Source organism: Hyperolius riggenbachi, chromosome 4 (genome assembly GCF_040937935.1).
Source record: "Hyperolius riggenbachi isolate aHypRig1 chromosome 4, aHypRig1.pri, whole genome shotgun sequence".
Taxonomy (NCBI): domain Eukaryota; kingdom Metazoa; phylum Chordata; class Amphibia; order Anura; family Hyperoliidae; genus Hyperolius; species Hyperolius riggenbachi.
In genome coordinates, this window is record NC_090649.1 from 233,840,758 (window position 1) to 233,864,511 (window position 23,754).

Genomic DNA, 23,754 nt, shown 5'->3' on the forward strand with positions numbered 1-23,754 from the left:
TAGCTGTTTACAGCTGTTTCCAACTGCCAAAAAAGCAAGCAGCAGCTACTTCCAGTGACATCACCTGCCAGCAGTAAAAATGTCACCATGTGATAAATGTCAGAATGTAAATCAGTGAGAGGAAAGCTTTTACAATGGGCAAACACTGACTAAATCATTTATACATAATTATTGTAAAAATGAAGAATTTTTTTATTACATTATTTTCACTGGAGTTTAAATATGAGGTGGTAGTGGTGGACTTACCGCCTCCGGGCAGACACAAGAAAATGCAGATCAATTTTCAGCAAAGCAATTTATTTACATACTTCATACTCCATTCTTATTAAAATGTTTTTTTCCCCTCTTGTTCCCACTGTTGTCCTTAAAGGAGTGGTCCATGGAGGAAAAAAAAATGAAATCCACTTACATCGGGCTTCCTCCAGCCCCCGGCAACCGACCTGTGCCCTTGCCGCAGCTCCGTTGGCTCCCAGTCCCCTCCAGTGCAGAGGTCGGCATCTTCCTCCATCTTGCTGCGTTCCACTGTGTGGCTCAATGAGTCGCACCGACATTATCCGGGCTGTTCTGTACAGGCGCAGTAGTTCTGCGCCTGCGCAGTACAGTCCAGATGACGTCAGCGCGACTCTGAGAGCTGCTCGCGCAGGCGCAGTAGGAATCCTGCACCGGAGGGGATCCAGGACCACCAGCGGTGAGCAGAGCTGCGGCGAGGGCACAGAACGGCTGACAGGAAAAGCCCCAGGTAAGTGGATTTTTTTTATTTTTAAACAGCTTGGATGTGTCCTTTAACATACCCTCCAAATTTGGGGATTCTATCATGCTATTAACTGCTTAAGTCGGCTGCCATTGACTTCAACGCCAAATGCAAATGTGAATTCTGGACGCGGAAATTCCTGGAAAAAAATAACGGCGAATTTTTGTTATTTGCCAGGAACCCTGGTGAACAAGACCACTAACTAAAAGATAATATTAAAGCGGCTCTGTAGTGACTTTTAGTAGGTCATTTTTGGGATTTCAGCATCAGAAACACTTCCCATATCTACTGTATATTGACGGTAGCCTCGCCCTCCCAGTGATGTTTAGCCTAGGCTGATTACCTAGAATCCCCCCCCCCCCCCCATTCTGGGAGACTATGTTTATTTTGTACTGGCTTTGAAACTCCCAGTAAACAAACGTTCCACAGAGATCACCCTGACAGGACTAATGCTAGGTACACACCATACAATTTTCTGGCAGATTTACCTGCCAAATCAATTATTTCTAACATGTCTGATCTGAATTTCGAAAATCGAGTTTTTTTTTATTTTCCTATCATTTTTTTGATCAATTTTCATAAAACTAAATGAAAATCGATCAAAAAACGATAGAAAAAACTATGAAAATCGATAAATCAATCGAAATTTCAAATCCAAATATGTTGGAAATAATCGATCTGGCAGGTAAATCTGCCGGAAAATTGTATGGTGTGTACCTAGCATAAGGATGTCACCATCTGTGATACATTTCAAAATGTAAATCAGGGAGAGGAAAGATTTTATAATTGGCAAACTATGACAAAAAAAGAGAAGTTTTATTAATTGTGCTATTATCTTTATAGAATGTATGCCCATCCTAGGCAGATTCTATAGTGTGGCTCCCCTGTAACTGCATAGATTGATCTTTTTAAGAGGAATTGTAGTGAAAATAACATAATTAATAAAATTGCTTATTTCTTACAATATTCGTTTATAGATTATTTACCCATTTACAGTTTATTGCAGAATCTTTCTCCCGAATTTACTTTCTGAAATGTATCACTTTTGCTGACATCTTTAGTTCTGCCAGGTGATCTGTGCGGAATATTTGTTTTCTGAGATCTCTATGCACAGAGGCAGATACTGCTTGCTTGACAGTTGGAAAAAGCTATTATTTCCCACAATGCAACGAAGTTCACAAACAACAAACCGTGAGGAGCATGATGATAACATCACACTGTAGGAGGGGTTTCACCACAATGTCAGCTAAAGCCCAACCCCCTTCCTGATGGTCTATTCAAAAAAAGGTAAAGTGGGAAAGGGGTATCAGCTACTGATTGGAATGAAGTTCAGTCCTTAGTCTATCCATGAGCTTTGTACTGACTGAGTAATACCTAGATTTTTTTAAGTTATCACTCTAAAAAGTAGCATTCATAAAAGGGCTACATGTGGGGTCATTTGCCATGATAGAGAGAATACTTGTGCCGCTGTTGAGTAGGTAGACCAGAGGTTTGCGGAAGTACTTGTTTTGCTTACTGCCATACATGTCAGCCTATTTTCTTGAGTGTTCCTACCTAAACTTATCCAATGCCCACTACTGATAGGCTCAAAAGGAGTGTTGGGCTGAAACTATTGTTCTGAATCCTCTTCCTTTTCTACAGAATCCATCATGGAAACAATATATTCATATCAAATTGGACTTCGTCTAGAGCTCATTTTTAAAGCATTTCATAACTTAGCGGTATTCTGTATTTAGAGTTCCCGGCATTTAAGTCAGTATCTGCCAGCAAACATGTGGTGCAGATAGGTGTTTTTTTTTAGACTCTCTAGAAAACTTTGATATCTCATATACAGGATGTTTTATTCTCTGGCTTATCACTTTCATTGCAAGCAATTCCTGTTACATGCATGGACCTGCTGATCTTTTCTCTCTAGGAATTCCCACTTCTGTTTTTGTTTTGCAGTCATCCCTGTCTCACATTCACAATGCACTATCTGTATGTCCGTCCTGTGGTGTGTGCTTTAACAATGCCAGTATGCAGTTTGGACTCTCCCTCCTGGTTTATGTCTTGTGACACTATTCAACTGCTCAAACTCAGCAAACAGTGGGCTGAATTCATAAAAGATGAGTAATATAATCTGAATAATATTAATTCGAACATTTGTATAGCACTTTTCTCCTGTCGGACTCAAATCGCTCAAAAGATGCAGCCATGAGAACGCACTTAAGAGGTCACCCTGCAGTGTTAGGGAGTCTTGCCTTATTGATTAGGTACTGCCCCTAGCCAGGATTCAAACCCTGGTCACCCATGTCAAAGGCGGTGCCCTTAACCAGTGCACTGTACATCCAAAGCCAGTAAAATGTATGTGCACAGAGAATGCTCTTTGTAACCTTTATGCAATCTACATAATGAGCGTTCTGCAAATAGCCCACCTACATTGCTTGTATAACGTCCACTAACACTCTCCACACAATTCAATTATGTTGATGCTTTGTAAATATACCCCGGTGTGGCGCTGGGAAAGGAGGACTGGAATACATCCAGTGTTTAGTCTATCCCCCATGGTGTAGCTAGATTGGTGTCTTCTTGCTCTCGCTCCTTCCTCCAGATGTGGACAGTAAGGGCATTGCAGATCAGTACTGGACTATGAGAAATGTAGAGAGCCTCTTAATAAATGTTATGCAACTTCACAGCAGTTCAACAGTTATTCCCCCCTGAGGATTAAATCCTTGAGTAAAAGTGAAATCTTCTTAAAGTTTACTATAGCAGCATAGTGGAAGGACATGCTTCTTCACGTGACACATTTATGTTTTGAAAGGTTTTGTTGTAAAATGACATCATATAATTATTACAAAGAGAGCATTAAACAGGTTATTATTTAAGAATAATCAGTGCACTTAATTCAGGTAACTATTGGTAATGCTCATGGATACTGTTGAAGGATGGGACTGATCTTTGACTACTTGTCCATTGATATCATGTCATACACTCTTAGGTAAGAGGTTCTGTGCTTCCATATTGATTTGGACATGATTAAATATGGTGTTTCACAAACAAGATACTGTAAGTAATGAATCACCTTTACAATAATGTGATCAAGGTCTATTTGCGTCACCAGCGCATGTTACTTTGACTTTGGTTAACCATTTAGTTGTCAAATTCTTATATAGATTCTTACAACATGAAAGAAATTATGGCACCAGAGAGAATATAGCAATTTACACAATGTACAATGGATCAATCTGCGCTAGGGCAGTAAACAGTCAGTGATCGTGGCAGAAAACTTTTGGCAAGGATAGTCTTAATACATGAAGAAAAGGAGAAACAAAGAGCTAGACCCCTTCTTATCAGCCCACTGGTGTAGCAGGAATCAAAGCCTTAAAGGACACCTGTAGTTAGAGGCAAATGGAGGCTGACATACAGTATTTATTTCCTTTTAAACTATACCAATTGCCAATACCTGATTGTCCTGCTGTTCCTCTTGTGAGAAAACGCGGAAAAGTCGCCGCATATGCCAAGAACGAGGCGGCTGATTCCACGTCCAAAGCGGCGGTTTGCATACATGGACACGCGTCTGGTAGTATGGTGGAATGCGGAAAAGCCGCCGCATGTCCTGACAGCAAACCGGCTGTTTCCGCGTCCAATGCGGCGGTTTGCATGCAGCAGCATGCGCTTGGTGTGGCTGGGTCTGTTAGTGCACATAGGCAGATGGAGAGCTATGCGCGCGCGGGCCTGAACTCAGGACCTTTATACCAGCAGGGGAAGTGTCAGCTGATCAGGAAGATCAGCTGATTCCTGCAGGACTCATGATTGGCTGAATGGCTCGGGCGGGGCGACAGAGTCTAGCAACTATATATTCTGCTGCTTGTCAGTTGCTGGTTGTCTGCCATTGCTAACACTTGCGTGAAGGCACTCAGACCTTAGCTAGACCCGACAGTGTGCCAGAACCGGCTGGAGCTAGGAATCCACACTGAGTCAGATTCTTGATAGCTTAAAGTACTCATTGAATTGTATTATTTGTTAGACCAGTTCCAGGGTGTTGAGATCAAGGCCCTCACACCCCAGACTAGGAATACTGTGTATCTTCTGTGTAATCTCTAGCATAGTTCCAGGGTGTTGTGAATACGGACCTCACACCCAAGACTAGGGAACTGTATTGTCATTTATGTTATACTCCAGACTAGTTCCAGGGTGTTGTGAATACGGACCTCACACCCAAGACTAGGGAACTGTATTGTCATTTATGTTATACTCCAGACTAGTTCCAGGGTGTTGTGAATACGGACCTCACACCCAGACTAGGTTGTGTTATTACTGTGTTACGTTAGCCCAGTTCAGGGCAAAGCCTTACATATTAGCAGCAGGGCTTCCTGCGTCCCAGCCTTGGTCCCTCGCTCAGGGGTCCACAGGCTACAGGAATATCACCCACCGTTTAGGGGTGAATTCCTCAAGAGTATAGGCCGCCAGCTCCTCTGGTGGTCTTTACTCAGAGTTGTTACTGTTGCACCAAACACTTACACTCTCTCTGGTGTCTAGAGGTTAGACATATCTGATTATTGACGATTCCGCAGATCCTCAATAATCGGGTATATCTGTATTTTTGGGGATACTGCGGATCGCCAAGGATCAGATTCTCTCTCTGGTTGCTGACACCGATTGCAGAATGGCAGACCGAACCCAAATGGACGCACTGTATAGCCATGTTGAAGTCCTGACCACCGCGGTGAACCAACTTTCCGTGGCAGTTTTGAACCAACAGACCCAGATATGTCAGATATTTGGGGCTATTTCAGGACTTCAATCAGTGCGATCTCCTCTTAGCACAGACATACGTATGCCTGTACCTGAAAAATTTTCTGGCGACAGATCTGATTTTCGGAACTTTAGAAATAGAGTGTTATCATACTTTGAGTTAAGGCCTAATTCGTCTGGAACCGAGGCACAGAGAATTACGTTCATTAAGACTCTGTTGTCAGGGGATTCCCAGACCTGGGCATATGGTCTTCCTATTGGGCATCAGGCCCTGACCTCGGTCGATGAATTTTTTGAGGCTATGGCTATGATTTACGATGACCCAGACATCGCCTCGACTTCTGAACGGAAGCTCAAGCTTCTGCGTCAGGGCAAAGGTCCGGTGGAAAATTATGCTGCGGAGTTCAGGAGGTGGGCAGTCTCGGCTAGATGGGACGCATTCGCCCTCCTAGACTGTTTTTTGGCCGGATTGTCAGATAATATTCATGAGGTAATGATAGGCCATCCTGAGCCCGAATCATTGGATGAGGCAATCTCTTTGGCCATACAGATAGATCGCCGTTTGCGCCACCAGAGACAGATTCGTGGTAGAGTGGCCAGAAGGTCTATCTTACACGACTCTTCTCGGTCTCCCTCACCTCCAGGCGAACCTATGCAAATTGGGTACACAAGGTTGAGTCTGGGGGAAAAGAGTCGCAGGAGCCCAAAGAAGAACGCTTTACATGGTTCCACTAGGCCAGACAAAAGCTATCGCCTAGGATTAGTCAAAATCATAGGTGAGCCGGGTTCATCCCTGAACGATGGTCGAATGATCCTTCCTTGTTCGGTTATGTGGGAAGGTCGGACCAAGTCCGCAGAAGCCATGGTGGACTCGGGTTCATCAGCGAACCTCATCGATTACGATTTTGCCAAAAGTCTGGGGATACCATTATCTGTACCCGACCGGCAGATTTCGGTCACTGCAGTGGACGACTCTCCATTGCGCAGTGCCCAGTTTCTTTCCCAAACCCCCCTACTGTCATGTTGTTTAGGGGCAGTGCATGAAGAGAGTTTACAGTTCCTGGTCCTGCCGATGAAAGGGTCTGCTGTTGTTCTCGGTATGCCCTGGTTGCAACTCCACTCTCCACGGATTGACTGGGCTTCAGGACAGTTACTGAACTGGTCAGCTCATTGTCATGAGCACTGTTTAAAGAAGGGTGAGGTGGATAAAACCAGGATACAGGTCGCAGGAAAGGCAGGACAGTGTACAGTTATTCCTAATGGTTCCTGTTCCTCACGGTTACCTCTCATGCATAAATCTGATAGCAAAAGCCTCAAAGCAAACACTTTAGACAGGGTTTTTTGGCCCAAAACCATTCTACCACCGAAAAAACAGGCTGACAAGAAATCATTCCCTGTGTCCCCGCCCGGGTCAGCGCTGCAGGTGGATTTCACTCCCTCCCTCCCTGGGTGGATTGATGGTCGGCCTGAGTATGAGATAAAAAGAAAATTCTCTAACTTACGTCCTGGAAATCCAGGAAGGAGATGTCCGGAGTCCACTCCTCACGGGGGGGGGGGGGGGGGGGGGGTACTGTGAGAAAACGCGGAAAAGCCGCCGCATATGCCAAGAACGAGGCGGCTGTTTCCGCGTCCAATGCGGCGGTTTGCATGCAGCAGCATGCACTTGGTGTGGCTGGGTCTGTTAGTGCACATAGGCAGATGGAGAGCTATGCGCGCGCGGGCCTGAACTCAGGACCTTTATACCAGCAGGGGAAGTGTCAGCTGAGCAGGAAGATCAGCTGATTCCTGCAGGACTCATGATTGGCTGAATGGCTCGGGCGGGGCGACAGAGTCTAGCAACTATATATTCTGCTGCTTGTCAGTTGCTGGTTGTCTGCCATTGCTAACACTTGCGTGAAGGCACTCAGACCTTAGCTAGACCCGACAGTGTGCCAGAACCGGCTGGAGCTAGGAATCCACACTGAGTCAGATTCTTGATAGCTTAAAGTACTCATTGAATTGTATTATTTGTTAGACCAGTTCCAGGGTGTTGAGATCAAGGCCCTCACACCCCAGACTAGGAATACTGTGTATCTTCTGTGTAATCTCTAGCATAGTTCCAGGGTGTTGTGAATACGGACCTCACACCCAAGACTAGGGAACTGTATTGTCATTTATGTTATACTCCAGACTAGTTCCAGGGTGTTGTGAATACGGACCTCACACCCAAGACTAGGGAACTGTATTGTCATTTATGTTATACTCCAGACTAGTTCCAGGGTGTTGTGAATACGGACCTCACACCCAGACTAGGCTGTGTTATTACTGTGTTACGTTAGCCCAGTTCAGGGCAAAGCCTTACATATTAGCAGCAGGGCTTCCTGCGTCCCAGCCTTGGTCCCTCGCTCAGGGGTCCACAGGCTACAGGAATATCACCCACCGCTCAGGGGTGAATTCCTCAGGAGTATAGGCCGCCAGCTCCTCTGGTGGTCTTTACTCAGAGTTGTTACTGTTGCACCAAACACTTACACTCTCTCTGGTGTCTAGAGGTTAGACATATCTGATTATTGACGATTCCGCAGATCCTCAATAATCGGGTATATCTGTATTTTTGGGGATACTGCGGATCGCCAAGGATCAGATTCTCTCTCTGGTTGCTGACACCGATCGTTACACCTCTGCCTCTGAACAAACATGCAGATCATATGTTGGACTGAAGTTTGACTGAATTTGCTCCATGCTTGTTTCAAATGAGGGATTCAGACACTACTGATGCATGAAAGATCATCTTTGAAAGAGTATTTTGGACAAAATTTCAGAGAAACTAGGTTTTCATTTTACATGAAGCAGCAGCAGATAGACACAGAAACAGGATAAGGGCTCAGACCCACTAGAAGCCTTTTCTAAGCGCTAGTAATTTGAAAAAGCTCTTGCTAATGCAATGCTATGGGGGATTTTTATAAAATCACATCGCTCAAGTGGGATCACTCCCATAGCATTACATTAGCAAGAGCTTTTCAAATCACAAAGCGTCCAGAAATGTGCTCCTACTGGGTTCCAGGCCTAAGAGATTTTAAGATGGTTCCCAACATTTGTTGAAAAGGTTGTATTTCCTGTAAGTTTATCGGCTTAGTTATTGTGGACAAATGGAACCTAGTATAGCATCATGCTCAATTATCTTCATGAGAAGAAACATACAGATGCAGGTACAGCTACCAGATCTGTTTCACCCTCTTAAAGGCCCTGATTCTATTAACTCTTTGGTGTTTTCTCAAAGGATATAATTTCACACCATCCCTATAATACCTTTTCAACCACCAGCAGGCGAACAATTATTAAAAATATATATAAAATATGAATGAAAGTTTGACATTTTTCTTCTTAAAGAGAACCCGAGGTGGGATTTAATTATGTTAGTGGGGCACAGAGGGTGGTTGTGCACACTAACACCAGCCTCTGTTGCCCCATGGTGTGCCTCCAGGACCCCCCTGCATGCCGCTATACCCCCCGCAGTGCTGGCGACACACAGCGTGTCGCCAGCACAATGTTTACCTATGCACTGTCTGTCAGTGCCGCTCCTCCGCCTCCTCCATATCGGCGCTACCCGCCCCTGTGTCCCTTCCCTCCCGCTGATTGGAGGGAAGTGACACGGGCGGGTAGCGCCGATACGGAGGAGACGGGGGAGCGGCGCTGACAGACAGCGCATAGGTAAACATTGTGCTGGCGACACGCTGTGTGTCGCCAGCACTGCGGGGGGTATAGCGGCACGCAGGGGGGTCCTGGAGGCACACCATGGGGCAACATAGGCTGGTGTTAGTGTGCACAACCAGCCTCTGTGCCCCACTAACATAATTAAATCCCACCTCGGGTTCTCTTTAATTAGTTTGTTTTGTACTTAAGATGTAAACTTTACTCCATGTAGTGATGAGCGAGTATTGCCATTTTCGTTTTGACATTTACACACAAAAAATAAATAGGCATGAAGAAACACATTTTCACCAAATGTACTGAAGTCTATGGACGTTAAAAAAACACATTTTTGTCTAGATGAGAATGTGCATGAAAATATATGGACATGGTGCAAAAACACATTATTTTAGAAGGTTGTCATTTTCGTAAAAAATGTGTGTCTTGCAAAAATTCCATTATATTTTTGAGAACATTCTGAGGCAGATGTAAATGCAAAGTTGATGTGAAAATTACTTAATTGAAAATTAAAGCTCATCCCTGTTCAGAGACATTCCGAATGAAAAGTCTGTGTAGATGGAATAAGGGATGACCAATGAGATGCAAATAATTCATGCAAGAGTTCATGCAAATATGCAAATATATGCGGCTTGAAAATGGTCCAATCAGTTTAAAACTTGGTGGAACTTGATTGGTCCATTTTCAAGCTGCATACATTTGCATACAAAATGTACATAATCCTGCATGAACTCAGAATTATTTGCATCTCATTGATCATCCTTAGCTGGAATGCTTGCTTTAGAAGATTGTATTCTCTTCAGCGTAACAAAGTGTACACTACTATTTTAGAAAAGCAATCCATAATGACCTATATAGTATTGCACCCCTTAGAGATTGTAGGTCAGGAAATCCTACTGCTACTAATATCAATAAAAATACATTGATTTCTGTTGAGAGATTTGGGTCATTATTTATTCTTCTTGTTGTTGTTAATGATTCATAAAGTGTCAGCAACTTTTGTTATTTTGCAAAGTTGTACAATGGACAAGCAAGGGCAATACAAATTATACACAGTGATATAGCAGTAAGAGACTAACAAAACCGTTAGCAGCAGGACTGGATGTTGGAACAGCAACCATAAGGATCATCATGGAACAGAATCAGAGCAAACTGCAAACATGATGTATAGAGGCTGAGGTTTCAGGACATACAGTAGTCATCAGGAACTCAGGACTGGAAGTAATCAGTGTGAAAACAGAGGACAGGCTAGGGTTGTTAGCAGTGGTCAACAATTTATAAATAGTGGTTTCACACATCAATAAAGCAGAATGAAGCAACATGGTGAATTATGTAGTGCCATCAATGAGCTTAATAAGTATAAGTAAATAATGTGGTGTGCATGTGCAATTTACTTATTATTTCTGATGGCACTGGTCTGGTGTAGAGATGTTCGCCATTTGGCATTTAATGCAAATGTTTTTGTAAGAAATTTGTGTTCGCATTTTTTTACATTAAAGTCACTGGCCACCAATTTTAGCTATTAATAGCAAAGGCCCCATACATGCTAGAAACACGAGAGTGCTATGGGTTCTCCAGGGTGATGGCATGGGTGGGTGGGTGGTCGGGAAGAAGATCCGGAGCAGAAGGATGGACTGAGTATAGCTAGAGAAAAAAGCATCTTTAAGTTTCGGCTCGAAGGCTCAGGATCAGGAGAACGTTCATGTACATTTGCAGTAAATTCGCGTTTACGGAACCAAAATTTGATGTCCACTACAGCACTAGTCTGGCAAACTTTTGAAAGCGCCACCCACTAATTTGGGCATGGCAAGAACCGTAAAAAAATTGGTTGAAAGGACGCAGGAAGTAGCAGTTAAAATAGCAGTAAATTTATCAATACTCTACTACTTAATTGATGTACTGAAATATCAGTAATTCTTGCCGATATTCCACTATTACTTAACCTCTCCCTACTCTCACACAGAACTGGTGCTTCCTAACATCAACCCCCTAATCTCCCCCCCCCCCCAAGGACAATGAGGGGACTTGAGCTGCGTACATTTTAAAAAGTTGCGGTCACATTTGGGCATGATTTACCGGCAAAAAAGAAAATAGCTGTAATTTGGAATCATCGATAAATAACGGTATTTGTAATATAAAATCGTTAATTACGATTATTACCGGTAGATTAATGAAAGTTGAGAACAAAATATATATTAACGTTAAATATCATAATGTAATTCAACAATACAGCTTAACCCAACCTTACTCTCACATAGAACCCTCTCTTGGTGGTGCCTAACCCTAACCACCCCCTGGTGGTGCCTAACCCTAACCCTCCATGGTGGTGCCTAACCCTAATCAACCCTCATGTTGGTGGCTAACCCTAACTATACCTAACCCTACTCTCACACAGAACCCTCCCTGTAACTATCCCTTACCCCTAGACCCCCCTGGTGGTGCCTAACCCTAAAACTCCCCTGGTGGTGCCTAACCCTAAAACTCCCCTGGTGGTGCCTAACCCTAACCACCCCCTGGTGGTGCCTAACCCTAACCACTTCCCCTGCATAAACACCCTTTTACACATAGAAAGGATAATATTGTAATAACACATATTATCATAAATAAATAATTACATATAATAACCTATTATCGTAATTACAGCATTACATATTTTAAAGACATATATAATTGTTAATTACTGTAATTACATCATTACACAGTTTTATTTATCGTAATGTCACATATACCGATATAATACACATATATCGATATTATCATCAAATATCGTAATAAACATACACAATATCAGACAATGAAAGTCTAAATTTAGTTTTGCAAACCTCTATTTATCAATCGTACTTTATCGTTTTATGTAAAATTTTGATATTTCGCAATGGCACCCAAACATTTGCAAAGTTGAGTGAAAAATTACAAAACCAATAATTAACATTAAAAAGATAGCCATGCCCAAATCTATTAGCGCTATAATTAGCTGATCCACTTGAGCTGCGGGTCCTATAAATGTTCACTAGATGATGTGTACCATGAACTGTGTAATAGGCTACAGTTGCTGGGAGTTGAGTGTAAAAATATACAGTTGCTTACATTGCTACTGTATGAGCTGTTAATTGTGTTGTGTTTTTGTTTCCTTCTTTGCTTTCTGGTTAGAAATATACATAATGATTGTAGTTTCAAAACTTAATACATCATAGTTCATTTGTGCAACAACTGTGCCACCACAAATCCCATCTGACTCTTCTACATCTGTATTTTGACCTTTGTATGTTTAGCCTTATCCATCAACTGGCACTTTATGCCTAAAGATTTCCTTGTACTTCCTTAGTATTTAGTACGCATTGAATGAAATGTGTGTTGTGCTAGCAAAGATTTTCTTGCTCTCTATTTTCCTGCCCAGCATTTTATTTGTTGATTCCTAACCTTGTTGCTTTAAGTTTGTATTGACTTTTTTAGAATGTGTTAATTTTCTCATATCCCTAATTATTGATTTTCTTAAAGAAATGTAACTGGTCTATAATGTAAGCTCTGAAAATCTTGGTCCGCAGAATTTCCTATAGAGAGTAATCTCAGACAATCCCAGAGTTAATTAAGGCAAAGGCATTTCATGTGCTCAGTGCACAGATCTGCCACAGAGCTTTAATTGCTCTACAGGGACAGATCAAACTACTCATTATTCAGTTATTGTTATAGAGATGCTGCTGCATCTGATTCCTTAAATTGCTTCAGGAAGACAGGTGAGGAAAGAATACACCACAATGGGACATAGCTTAGGCGAGATAGCAATGGAATAACTTTGAGAACAGAATGTTGTTTTAGAGCTTGAGAAAAGGAAGCATCTATCATTAGCCACTCTATCACTATATCCTCATGGAATTCCCATGATGCACATGCTATATGTCACTCTTCACAGATTCCAACTAAGTCACTACAATTGATTTTACATCATTCAGTTATCACTGCTAGAGGTCAATACTGTTTTCTGTGAAAATTACACTTTCTGTATAGAAACTTTGTCTTGCTATTACTGGACAGTCACATAATATTCTTTGCTACATGGCATGAAATATGCACCGCTAAAAATCATTTGGCAGGAAAGTCTTTGCAATTTTATATAAAGTGTACTCAAGGTCAGTAACCTAAATCAAGCAGTTACATTGCAGTAACTAATAAAGTAAGGCAAACCTGATAAACTAATGAGAGGAAATTTGCCATCTGGCAATTCTTGTGCCTCAGTTACATTTTTAGTGTATGTAACTTGTTATATTGCAGTTAATGCTATACTGTAATAATGAAAACACAAACATGGTCACTTGCTAGTCATAGGGAATACCGTATTGCTTTTCATCCTATCTGGATGCTTTTGGTCACTCAGTACAGCAGTGTGGCACCCACCTACTTGCTGTCTCCTCAGGGTGAACTGGATAGATAGATAGATAGATAGATAGATAGATAGATAGATAGATAGATAGTGTTATTTGTATATGGCATGGTATAGTACATTACAGTATTTTTTGAGATAGCATATACTTTCACTTTTTAAAACTCTCTCATATCCAAAATATTTTATTTTTTTGCATTGAGGCCTGGGATCCACTGGTGGCGCTTTTTCAACAAATCACAAAGCACCAGGGAAGTAGGTGTCTGCACATATAAGTCTGCAATTGTACTCCGATTCCTGGATTGATTGTGATTTGGCCCTGCATCACTATATTTTAATCACTCTGGGATCATTACAAAAATGCTGCAACCTGATTTCCAAGTGCAAGTGCTGCAGTGGAACCACCCTCAAAGGGTTCCACTACCATAATGTTTTGCCGATCACCAGAGATCAGGAAATGCTATTAAAGCTCTGCTAGTGAAACCCAGGCCTTAGGGTAGTTTTATTAGATTTTAGTCTATGCAGCATGTGTTTCAGCTCATTAAGGGCTTGGTCACTATTGGGCATCAAAAATAGCGGGCATCAAAAAATGCCACAAAAGAAGCAATTTGAAGCATTTAAAATGATGGGAAGGTGGAAGGGCCAAATAAATAAATGGATACATTAACAAAAAAACTTGTAAATGCTTGCAAAATTGGAGGGAGGTATTTTATATGTAGTTTTAATTGACATAGTGTGAATAATCATTTTAATACCCAGCAATTGTTTAATACTTATATGTACATAAGTCCGACCATAACCGTGGGATTTGTGTTTGTGACAAGTATTTAAATGTACCAGACATGAAAAGATTTGCTTACACCTAGATATTCGAAAAATGCTTCAGAATGCATGTTGCTATTTTTGCCAGGATCTGAAGTGTTTTTTTTCCCAATGTTTCTATTTATTTCTATATACCTTTCCTCTGCTTTTGAAAGCTTGAAAGTGTCTCAAAACATTTGCAGTTTTTTTTTATTCCTATGCATGTGAATAAGCCATAACCCTGCTAACTGGAAATAAAGGGATCAGGGCTCCACAGTAAGATCTTTGGTTTGTATTCTTGAATTCATTGGTGTTTAGAGAATCTGCTCACTGCGGTGCAAATGTTTGTGTTTTTGTTTTTTTTAATAACTCCAAACTGTTCACATTAGAATGTGTAAACAACAGGCATTTTGGATAGATAAACTGTCTTCATATCACAGACCTTTCCAGTTTCACTTCTACTCTTAATATTTAAAGCACTGGAACAACGTGTCCATGCAGAATTAGCAGACTACTACTTTACTAACTCCCTGATTGATCATTTACAGTCTGACTTTGGTCCCAAACACACCACAGAATCCGCTGTTACTAAAGCCACTGAAGAGGTAAATCCAAGGATTTGGACTCCATATTCCTTCTTAATCTGTCCTGCATTTGATACTGTGCTTGGTGCCTCCAGCAGACTCCAACATCTTTAGGGATTAAGGTCCTTGCGCTTTCTAATTCTTTGCAAGGTCTGGCTCTGTAGCTACAGCATCCCTCCATGCTCTCGGTTGGTTGGTGTAGGTCATGGCTATGTTGCTTGGTCCCCCACTCTTCTCTATCTGTACATGTGGTCTTGGGAAACTATTAAATGTAAGCCCTCTGCATAAACTAGCTTTAGTTCATCTTCTATTACCAGAACTTGAGAATCACTATTTTTGCATATTATATAATGAATACCACCATTTCTTGCTAGGTGTGCAAGAAAAGTTTCTATGACACAGAAATGTCCATGTTTCATCCCGGTGGTAGAGGGTCCATGCTGACCTATAGCAATAAATATTTGGTAGCTAACATGGATTTATCATTGTACAAAAACAGTGCATGAGATGAAATATTTATATGTATATATATGTAGTTGTTTGGCCAAGTCAGGAAAGCTATGATTATTTCCATTTATCATACTGATTTTCATTAATGATTTCATGCACAGGCAATTTCTCATCAGTCTCAAGGGAACTAAATCGCATGTTATACTTGTGTGCATAATATTAATTTGTCATAGAACATTTAATAGAATTTTTGCTGGCTCTTTACTCTGCAGCACATTGTTGAGATTTGTCATTTTTTTCTAGAAAAGTTCCAGCATCGTAAAATATGCATTGATCACTTATTTTGCTTTGTGTTTTTTATATCTCATACACTTAATCTTGCAATAAATAATTTTACAGATAAGTACAGGATGAGCTTTAAAAACAATGTGAAGCTAAAATCCATTCAAAGATTCAAATACAATACACAATAAGTATATATGTATTATCTGCTAAATTTGTTGATCAATATAAATACAGTGGAAGGGAGCATAGGTTTTCACCTTGGGAATCTCTCCAGGCAAAGCATGCTAGACTAAATTCATAGAGATAAATAGCAGTATTATATGCAAAACAAAACAATGTTCTGAAGTATTCTTTTAACAATGTCTAATAAATTAATATGGGCAATTTTGTATATATACTGTATATATATATATATATATATATATATATATATATATATATATATATATATATATATATATATATATATATATATTAATTTCTTTAAAAAAAATGTTTAATTTAAATTGATGTTTATTTTATTTTTTATATTATTCTAGATTACGGCAGCTGACGTTAAAGGAGATATGGTAATCTCACTCCCTTTCCTTTCCTCGCTGATCCTTCTCTATTCTTTCTCTCATTTATTTCTTTTATTTATCCTTTCTTTATTCTTTTTATTATCCTATTTAATCTTTTTTTATGTTTATTTTCACTAGGGAATTGCTGGTCCAGAAGGTCCCCCAGGAAAGGAGGGCCAAAGGGTAAACCCATTTTACATATTTGTACATGTTACCTGAATTTAAACACATTATCTGTATGTGTATTTTATAATATTTATAAAACCATGCTAAACAGTCATTTACAGCTGTAATTCATGGTGTTATCACTGCAGTTCCAAGTGCATTTATCATAATATATATAAAACCACAACGAGTTAAAGTTCAGCAGTGAGTTACATTGGTAAATGAAGCATTATTGCTTCTTGTAGTGATACAGCATCAGCATCAGTAATCCAGATCAGGGCATCTCCACCCATTGAGTTTATATCCAGACTCAAATGCTATGTAGTCCAGAACATCTCAAAATCCTGTGGTTAGATTTGCATTGTCATTGTGTGGCTTTTCACGAGTGTGAAGAGTGAGTTCCATACAAAGCCATTGTGCACTAAATGACATGGGTCTTGCTTTGCAATTTACATCCAGGTACACTTTAGTATCGTTCCTTTCCCTACAAAGAGTACTGGTTGAATTTTGGTCTACCACAGAATTCTGTAGCAGTTTAAACCAAATCAGTCCATTTGAGTTGTGGAACAAAGATTGCACAATCAAGTCAACAGCAGAGTGTTATTAGCCCTCTGTAACCATAGTTTGAAGTAGAATTAAATTAAAAAAAAAAAATGTGTTTAACTTTTTACATTGCTTACCTTACCTTAATTCTTCAGACATATTACAGATTCCATAATTTCAAAGAAGTGCAGTCTAAGCTTACAAGTATTTTGGGGAATTCGTTCCTGGCTACAGATTGATAAAGAAGTTAAAACTTATTTGAATTTAATAAGAAAAGACTAAGGCAGCACTGATATAAATGCAAACCATTTTAACAGAAGCAGAATGTAACGTTAATTTATCATCTGCATGAGTATCCTCAAAGGGCTTATTCACAGTGGGATGTTGCGTTGTAATGCGACCTTAAAGTCACAACGCAGCATTACAACATAACACAAAAAAAGTGGTAACGCAAACTAACAATGCGTTACCGTTCCATGCAGGAGGTACAGTAAAGCATACAGGCAGTGAAAAGTATGCTTTCCTGCATTTAGATGTAATGCACTGCAGCAGTGTGTTACCATAACGCTACAAGTTATAATGCGATGGTAACATCGCACTGTGTACGTCCCATTGCATAATCATTGCAGTGTGGTAAGCTGCGTTATAAGACTTTATAACTTTATAATGTTCCATTATGAGTAAGCCCATAATGTCCTTTATGTTCAAGAAAGACTTAGCTCTCTATTGACTTCCACTCATAGCAATATTATTAGAACCCTCGTAAAATACCAAAAGTATGACTGGACGCTAAGAGCAGAGCGCTTTCAGCCATGGGCTACAGTGTTCAAGATCCCTCCATTCTCAGGGACCTTCCGTGCAGCTGCTGGCCAGGTTATACCAGTGTTTTAGTTTTTTTTTTATTTTTTTTACAAAAATAATTCTTGGAAACGTTGATTAATTATAACCCAAATACATAAAGCGCAATTAAAACACCTGCAAACCTTCAGTTGTTGACTTCAAATCATTATATGTTCTGCCAGCAAACAGATCATGAGGACATTTATAGTTCCTCAACCACTTGAGTTCCTCAGTCTAAGCCATAGTACGCCCTAAATAGGTAGCCTGAAAGAGCAATTACTAGAAAACGAATACTTCATGATCATTATTTTCTTTCATTACACTTGTAAAATGCTATCTTCAGTATTAACTTTCTAGTACATGCATTTTTTAGGATGCTGAATGTACTTTCAAATTGCATATTTCCTAGCTGCTGAAAAAGTGCCAAGAAAAAGATCATGAAAAGCAGTATAACAGATTATGAAGATGACAATACATGCTTGAATTTTGCATACAGAGTGGCAGCAGCAGCACAGTTCCTAATGAGAAGAGCTGAAATCTTTAATGTGAAGTCTAGTCTGTTTTTGTAAATTGAAAAAGAACATTTGGTGGATTTAGAAAATCACAAAAAAGCACTTTTTATTAGTTAAATCCATCTCTGAAAACACCAGACATGAGTCTAAATGATTGCAAGATTTTCTTCAACTTGGGTGGCATGTATCTAACACAAAGCATTCACCTCTCTAATTGGCAAACCTCATGAAAGAAAATCAATACGTTTTGTGTTGGAAATGGTTCATATAATACTAATGACAAATGCATTCACTTTCACATTGAGCTTTCCCAGTAACTGATTAACATAACTGTGATTAGATCATGCATTTAGTGTTCTGTCTTATCACTAAAGGAGTGCTCTACTTAAAAAAAACTTAATACCACAATTTAGCTTAACCACCCTGGCGTTCTATTAAGATCGCCAGGGCGGCTGCGGGAGGGTTTTTTTTAAATAAAAAAAAAAACTATTTCATGCAGCCAACTGAAAGTTGGCTGCATGAAAGCCCACTAGAGGGCGCTCCGGAGGCGTTCTTCTGATCGCCTCCGGCGGCCAGAAGTAACACGGAAGGCCGCAATGAGCGGCCTTCCGTGTTTTGCTTACTTCGTCGCCATGGCGATGAGCGGAGTGACGTCATGGACGTCAGCCGACCTCCTGACGTCAGCCGCCTCCGATCCAGCCCTTAGCGCTGGCCGGAACTATTTGTTCCGGCTGCGCAGGGCTCAGGCGGCTGGGGGGACCCTCTTTCGCCGCTGCTCGCGGCGGATCGCCGCAGAGTGGCGGCGATCAGGCAGCACACGCGACTGGCAAAGTGCCGGCTGCATGTGCTGCTTTTTATTTGAAGCAAATCGGCCCAGCAGGGCCTGAGCGGCACCCTCTGGCGGTAATGGACGAGCTGAGCTCGTCCATACCGCTAAGGTGGTTAAAGAGGAACTATCGCGAAAATCTTAAAATTTAAAACACATACAAATAAAAAGTACATTTCTTCCAGAATAAAATGAGCCATACATTACTTTTCTCCTATGTTGCTGTTACTTACAGTAGGTATTAGAAATCTGACATCACCGACAGGTTTTGGGTTGTTATTCTTTATAGAGACATTCCCTGAAAAAGATTTATACAATGATGCTGGCCAGCCTCCCTGCTCACCGTACACTTTTTTGGCAGTTGGACGGAGCAACTGCCATTCACTAAGTGCTTTTAAAAATAAAGAAAACCCCAAGAACACCCAATGAGAAGATGGTCTAGTGCAAAATCTGTCAGTAATGTCAGATTTCTACTACTTAGTGTAAGTGACAGCAACATAGGAGAAAAGTAATTTATGTCTTATTTAACTCTGGAAGAAACGTACTTCTTATTTGTATATGTTTACATGTATTTCAAATTTTTAGATTTTCGCGACAGAGGTCCTTTAAATCAGTGGGAAGTACAAATAAGTGCTGTCACTGCACACAGGCCATTATTAAAGGCTGACATGTTGAGTGCTACATACTAGCGGAGGGAGACCTAAATACCAGAGCTGAGGGGAAATTAAAGAGGCAAAAGTGGTTAAAAGAGCTAAAAAGATGGCAAAACCATCTTTGCTGTTAAATCTTTAGAATGCAAGACGGGGCACTTTATTCACACAGAGAGAAAATAACTAAAGTCTGATCACTTTGTATGCACCCTGCCTGAAGGTTATTTAATCTTTTCACTGACTTGTGTCAGTTTCATATTGCTCTTTGCTCCAGGCCATTAAAAAAAATTCCATGCCCTCTCCACCTCTACATTATCATCAAGTTAATAAGATAGCTTTCACATGGCCCACCGACGTCAACACCACCATCACTGACATTGACATGATCATCTTCTGGTTGACTTTCTCTGCTCTCTCTCCCATTGCACAGCTATTAAAATTGTAACTGTTTATCAATAGCAAAGGTTGCTACTTTCATAAAACAAAGAATTAGAAATATAAGGCTGGATCAGAATCAGAGGCATATGTGCTGTATTTATTTATATATTTTATTTGAACTATTTTATGTAAACTAGCTACCCGGTCATCAGCGCCTACCCTCTTGGCATAGATTAAACATTGTCTGCTTCTCTGTAAAAAAACAACATCTTAGGCTTTGTAGAGTACATTTCTTGCAGCAGGTCATGCTGATCCTGTTGCTGACAAACCGTTGCTAGTGCTGTATTTGTTATGACTCTCGAAATTCTTATTATTTTATTGCCAACTTCCCTGCAAACTACTTTACAGTGGACACTATTTTTTAAAACTTGCCTCTTCCCCAGAAATATCAGTACTGTGGTACACATCTTTTTCATTCTACCTGACAATGTGCATGGAAGTTTCAGATGTGAGTGATGTTTAGCACTATATGACTGCCAGAGCTAATGCACATACGTACAGACTGAGACACAAGCTAATGGAGAACACAACCAACACTGTCAAGGAAAAAAATGTTACTTTAAAAAGTAAATATACATTTGGAAGGCTATACTTAAGTAACTGGAAGAAAAGGGAAAACAAACAATGTCATGAGCCTATTAACCAACAGCAATAAATCATACATACAAAGCTGTGGTGATCTCATCTACCCTGAGCTACTGAGAATAAGTGAGACGAATTAGTGACAGTTAATGAAATCTGGTGACATGGGACCAATGCTAATATGCTGAAAAAGGCTTTAAGACTGTGTTTTACTGCATATTTGTGAAGTAGTATAATCCACTATATTTCACTTTTTACAGAATTCAATAGGACAGCCTCAAAGTTTCTATTGGTTGATAGATAGAAAGCTTTAACAACAAGGATTCTAAAACCCAGGTTCATAGCAACTGCACATCTGGGGAAAAAATAACCTTTGTGTAAGGCTTGGTGGTGTATTCTCCACAGTCAGCATGCAACGCATGAGCTGGCGTGGAGGAGGTACACACACTAGCACAAGGAAACAGGCTATCCCTAGTATAGTGGAGGGGAGGACTGACTCCAATAGGAGATTGTGGCGCACAGAGCCGGTGCAGATCTGACAGCCACAAACAATGCTTTCGTTATAACGTCTCAGCGCAAAGTAGCGCTGAGCGCACAAACCAGAACTGAGGAGATCAGGACAGGCAGACAGAATGAACGCTTGCTAGCTAGCGGCTACTTAGCGACAGCAAGCGTCCAAAACCAGACAGACTGGAATGAGGCAGCCAATGCGCTGCGGCGATGGCGTGCCTCACAAAGACAGGACAGGACAGTCAGGAAACAGCAGGATTGAGATAGATGAACGTAACACAGATAAACATACAATAAGTATGTTTTCCTAGCGTATCACAATTACAGCTATCAATGAAACTATTTGTAACTTCTGACTAACATATGTATATATCGGCAATGAACCGACATATGACATAAGCAGGAACGCTGAATAGGACTGGAGTAATACAGGGGACAGGACTCAGAAGGATTCGCTATCTCTTCGCAGAGATGAACGCAATCCACAAACGGTAACAGAACAGGATTCAGAAGGATTCGTTATCTCTTCGCAGAGATGAACGCAATCCACAAACAGTAACAGAACAGGATTCAGAAGGATTCGTTATCTCTTCGCAGAGATGAACGCAATCCACAAACAGAACCAGGAGCAGGGTAACTACCTCAGCACGGGTGGTCACGGTACGCGCAACCTACCAAAACGTGCTGGAAGGCTGACTAACTGCACACAGGATATAAACAGTTCGTGTACGTATACATCAGCGACACTGATGTATTAACGTAACACAAATACAAGGAAAATAATAAACGTGCTGGTATGCATATATATTGGCAATGAACCAATATATGATGCAAAGACCAGCAAAGTATCTTTATAACAAGAAACACGATCGGGGGCTAAAGCGACAGCAAGACTGGCTTACACTGAAGCTATGAAAACCCAAGGAAACCCTGCAGGAAGCAGATCTTTATACTGAGGTCATCCAATGGGAGCAGACATGCAGATTCCCACACAGGTGAATGATAATCAGTCACAAGCTGACAGCAGGGAAAGACAGACAAATCTATGCAGCTTGCATGGAAATAGATCAGAACTGCCTGAGCTGCAGCACTACTACTTACAGCAATAGCTGCTGCAGCAGCGATCATTACAGTACCCCCCCCCCCCCCCCTTAAAAGCGGATTCCAGACGCTTTTCAAAACTGAAATTCCCAACAAAACAGTCTGACTGATAATTCATGATGACCGGGACAGCCCGGCAAGACCGAATTCCAGAATCAGTCCCCACAAGACTGGACCCATCAGAACCAGAACCTACAGAACCATGCCCATCAGTACTACAAGCCCCAGTGTGACACCCATCAGAACCATGATTTCCAGAAGAAAGCCCTCCGAAATTCCCTGAGCGATACCCACCGCCTTCCAGGAACCGTTCAGAAACGCCAAAGCCTTTGCAATGCCCACCGGTACTGTCTTTACCAAGACAAAACCCACTGTTGAACCAGTCCAAGGCACCAGGACAAGTTTTCTCAGAGACCTCCCAGAACACCTTGAAGCTCCAAAGAGATCCCCATAGGTCAGAATGCCCCTTAGGCTCACATGGAGAACTATCAAGAACCCCTATGGAACCTAGGGCAATTCCCGAGTCAGGGCCACAAGGACAAACATCAATATCAGGGCTTTCAGGGACCAGAACCATCTCTGGGCATGCAGGCAGACTGGCAACATCAGAACGTGTTCCCACTAAGGAAGCATCAGAGCACGCTAACACCTTAGACACACTTGGGCATTCTGGCACACAAAGAACATCTGGGCACACTGGCACAAGAGAAACCTCTGGGCATGTCAAGGAACTGTGAGCCTCAGGGTCAGCCAAGACAGGACCAAAACCAGGACTGGCCAAAAAAAAATCATCATGACTAAACTTCGCAACTACTGGACTTTTACACGAGAATGCTGGATCAGACTTAGATGTCGCTGATTCCAGCAAAGTCAGTAACAAATCAGATTCAGGGGCACTAACAAGACAGGACAAATCTTCTGATGTATGCACTGAACCAGATAGGGACTCCACAACTACCTCTGGACTGGACAGAGACTCATTTAATACACTGGATTGGAGCTCATGAGGCGCTGCAGAACAAGTCAGTATTGCAGCAGCCCCCACTGGACTAGGCAAAACTGAGGAATTCCCTGGACAGGAAGGGGACTCTGGAACCTCTGCCACAGCGGCCAGAGAACCAGAATCTTTCAGGATACAGGGCTGGGTTTCAGGAACACTCATCAGACCGGACTGAAATTCTGAGATTTCTATTATTTTGACCAGAGAATCAGAATTATCCATGTTACAGGGCAAAACTTCTGAAACATTCAGAGGACAGGGCTGGAGTTCCTCGGCTGTTACAACACTGGAGAGGGACTCAACATTGGTTAAATCAGACTGTGTACAGGGCAAGGTATCTAACACACTTGCTGACGAGGA

At 41.2% G+C, this 23,754-nt stretch overlaps 1 protein-coding gene across 6 annotated transcripts in view; it reads left to right on the forward strand.

Moving 5' to 3' along the window:
* Window positions 1–23,754, forward strand: part of COL19A1 (collagen type XIX alpha 1 chain) — a 1,086,226-nt gene that overhangs the window by 449,651 nt on the left and 612,821 nt on the right. For all 6 annotated transcript variants that reach the window (XM_068281448.1, XM_068281450.1, XM_068281452.1 and 3 more), the window contains exons 16-17: window positions 16,207–16,236; window positions 16,366–16,410. In XM_068281448.1, coding sequence (XP_068137549.1) covers window positions 16,207–16,236; window positions 16,366–16,410 — 75 coding nt within the window. The remainder of the gene's footprint in view (window positions 1–16,206; window positions 16,237–16,365; window positions 16,411–23,754) is intronic.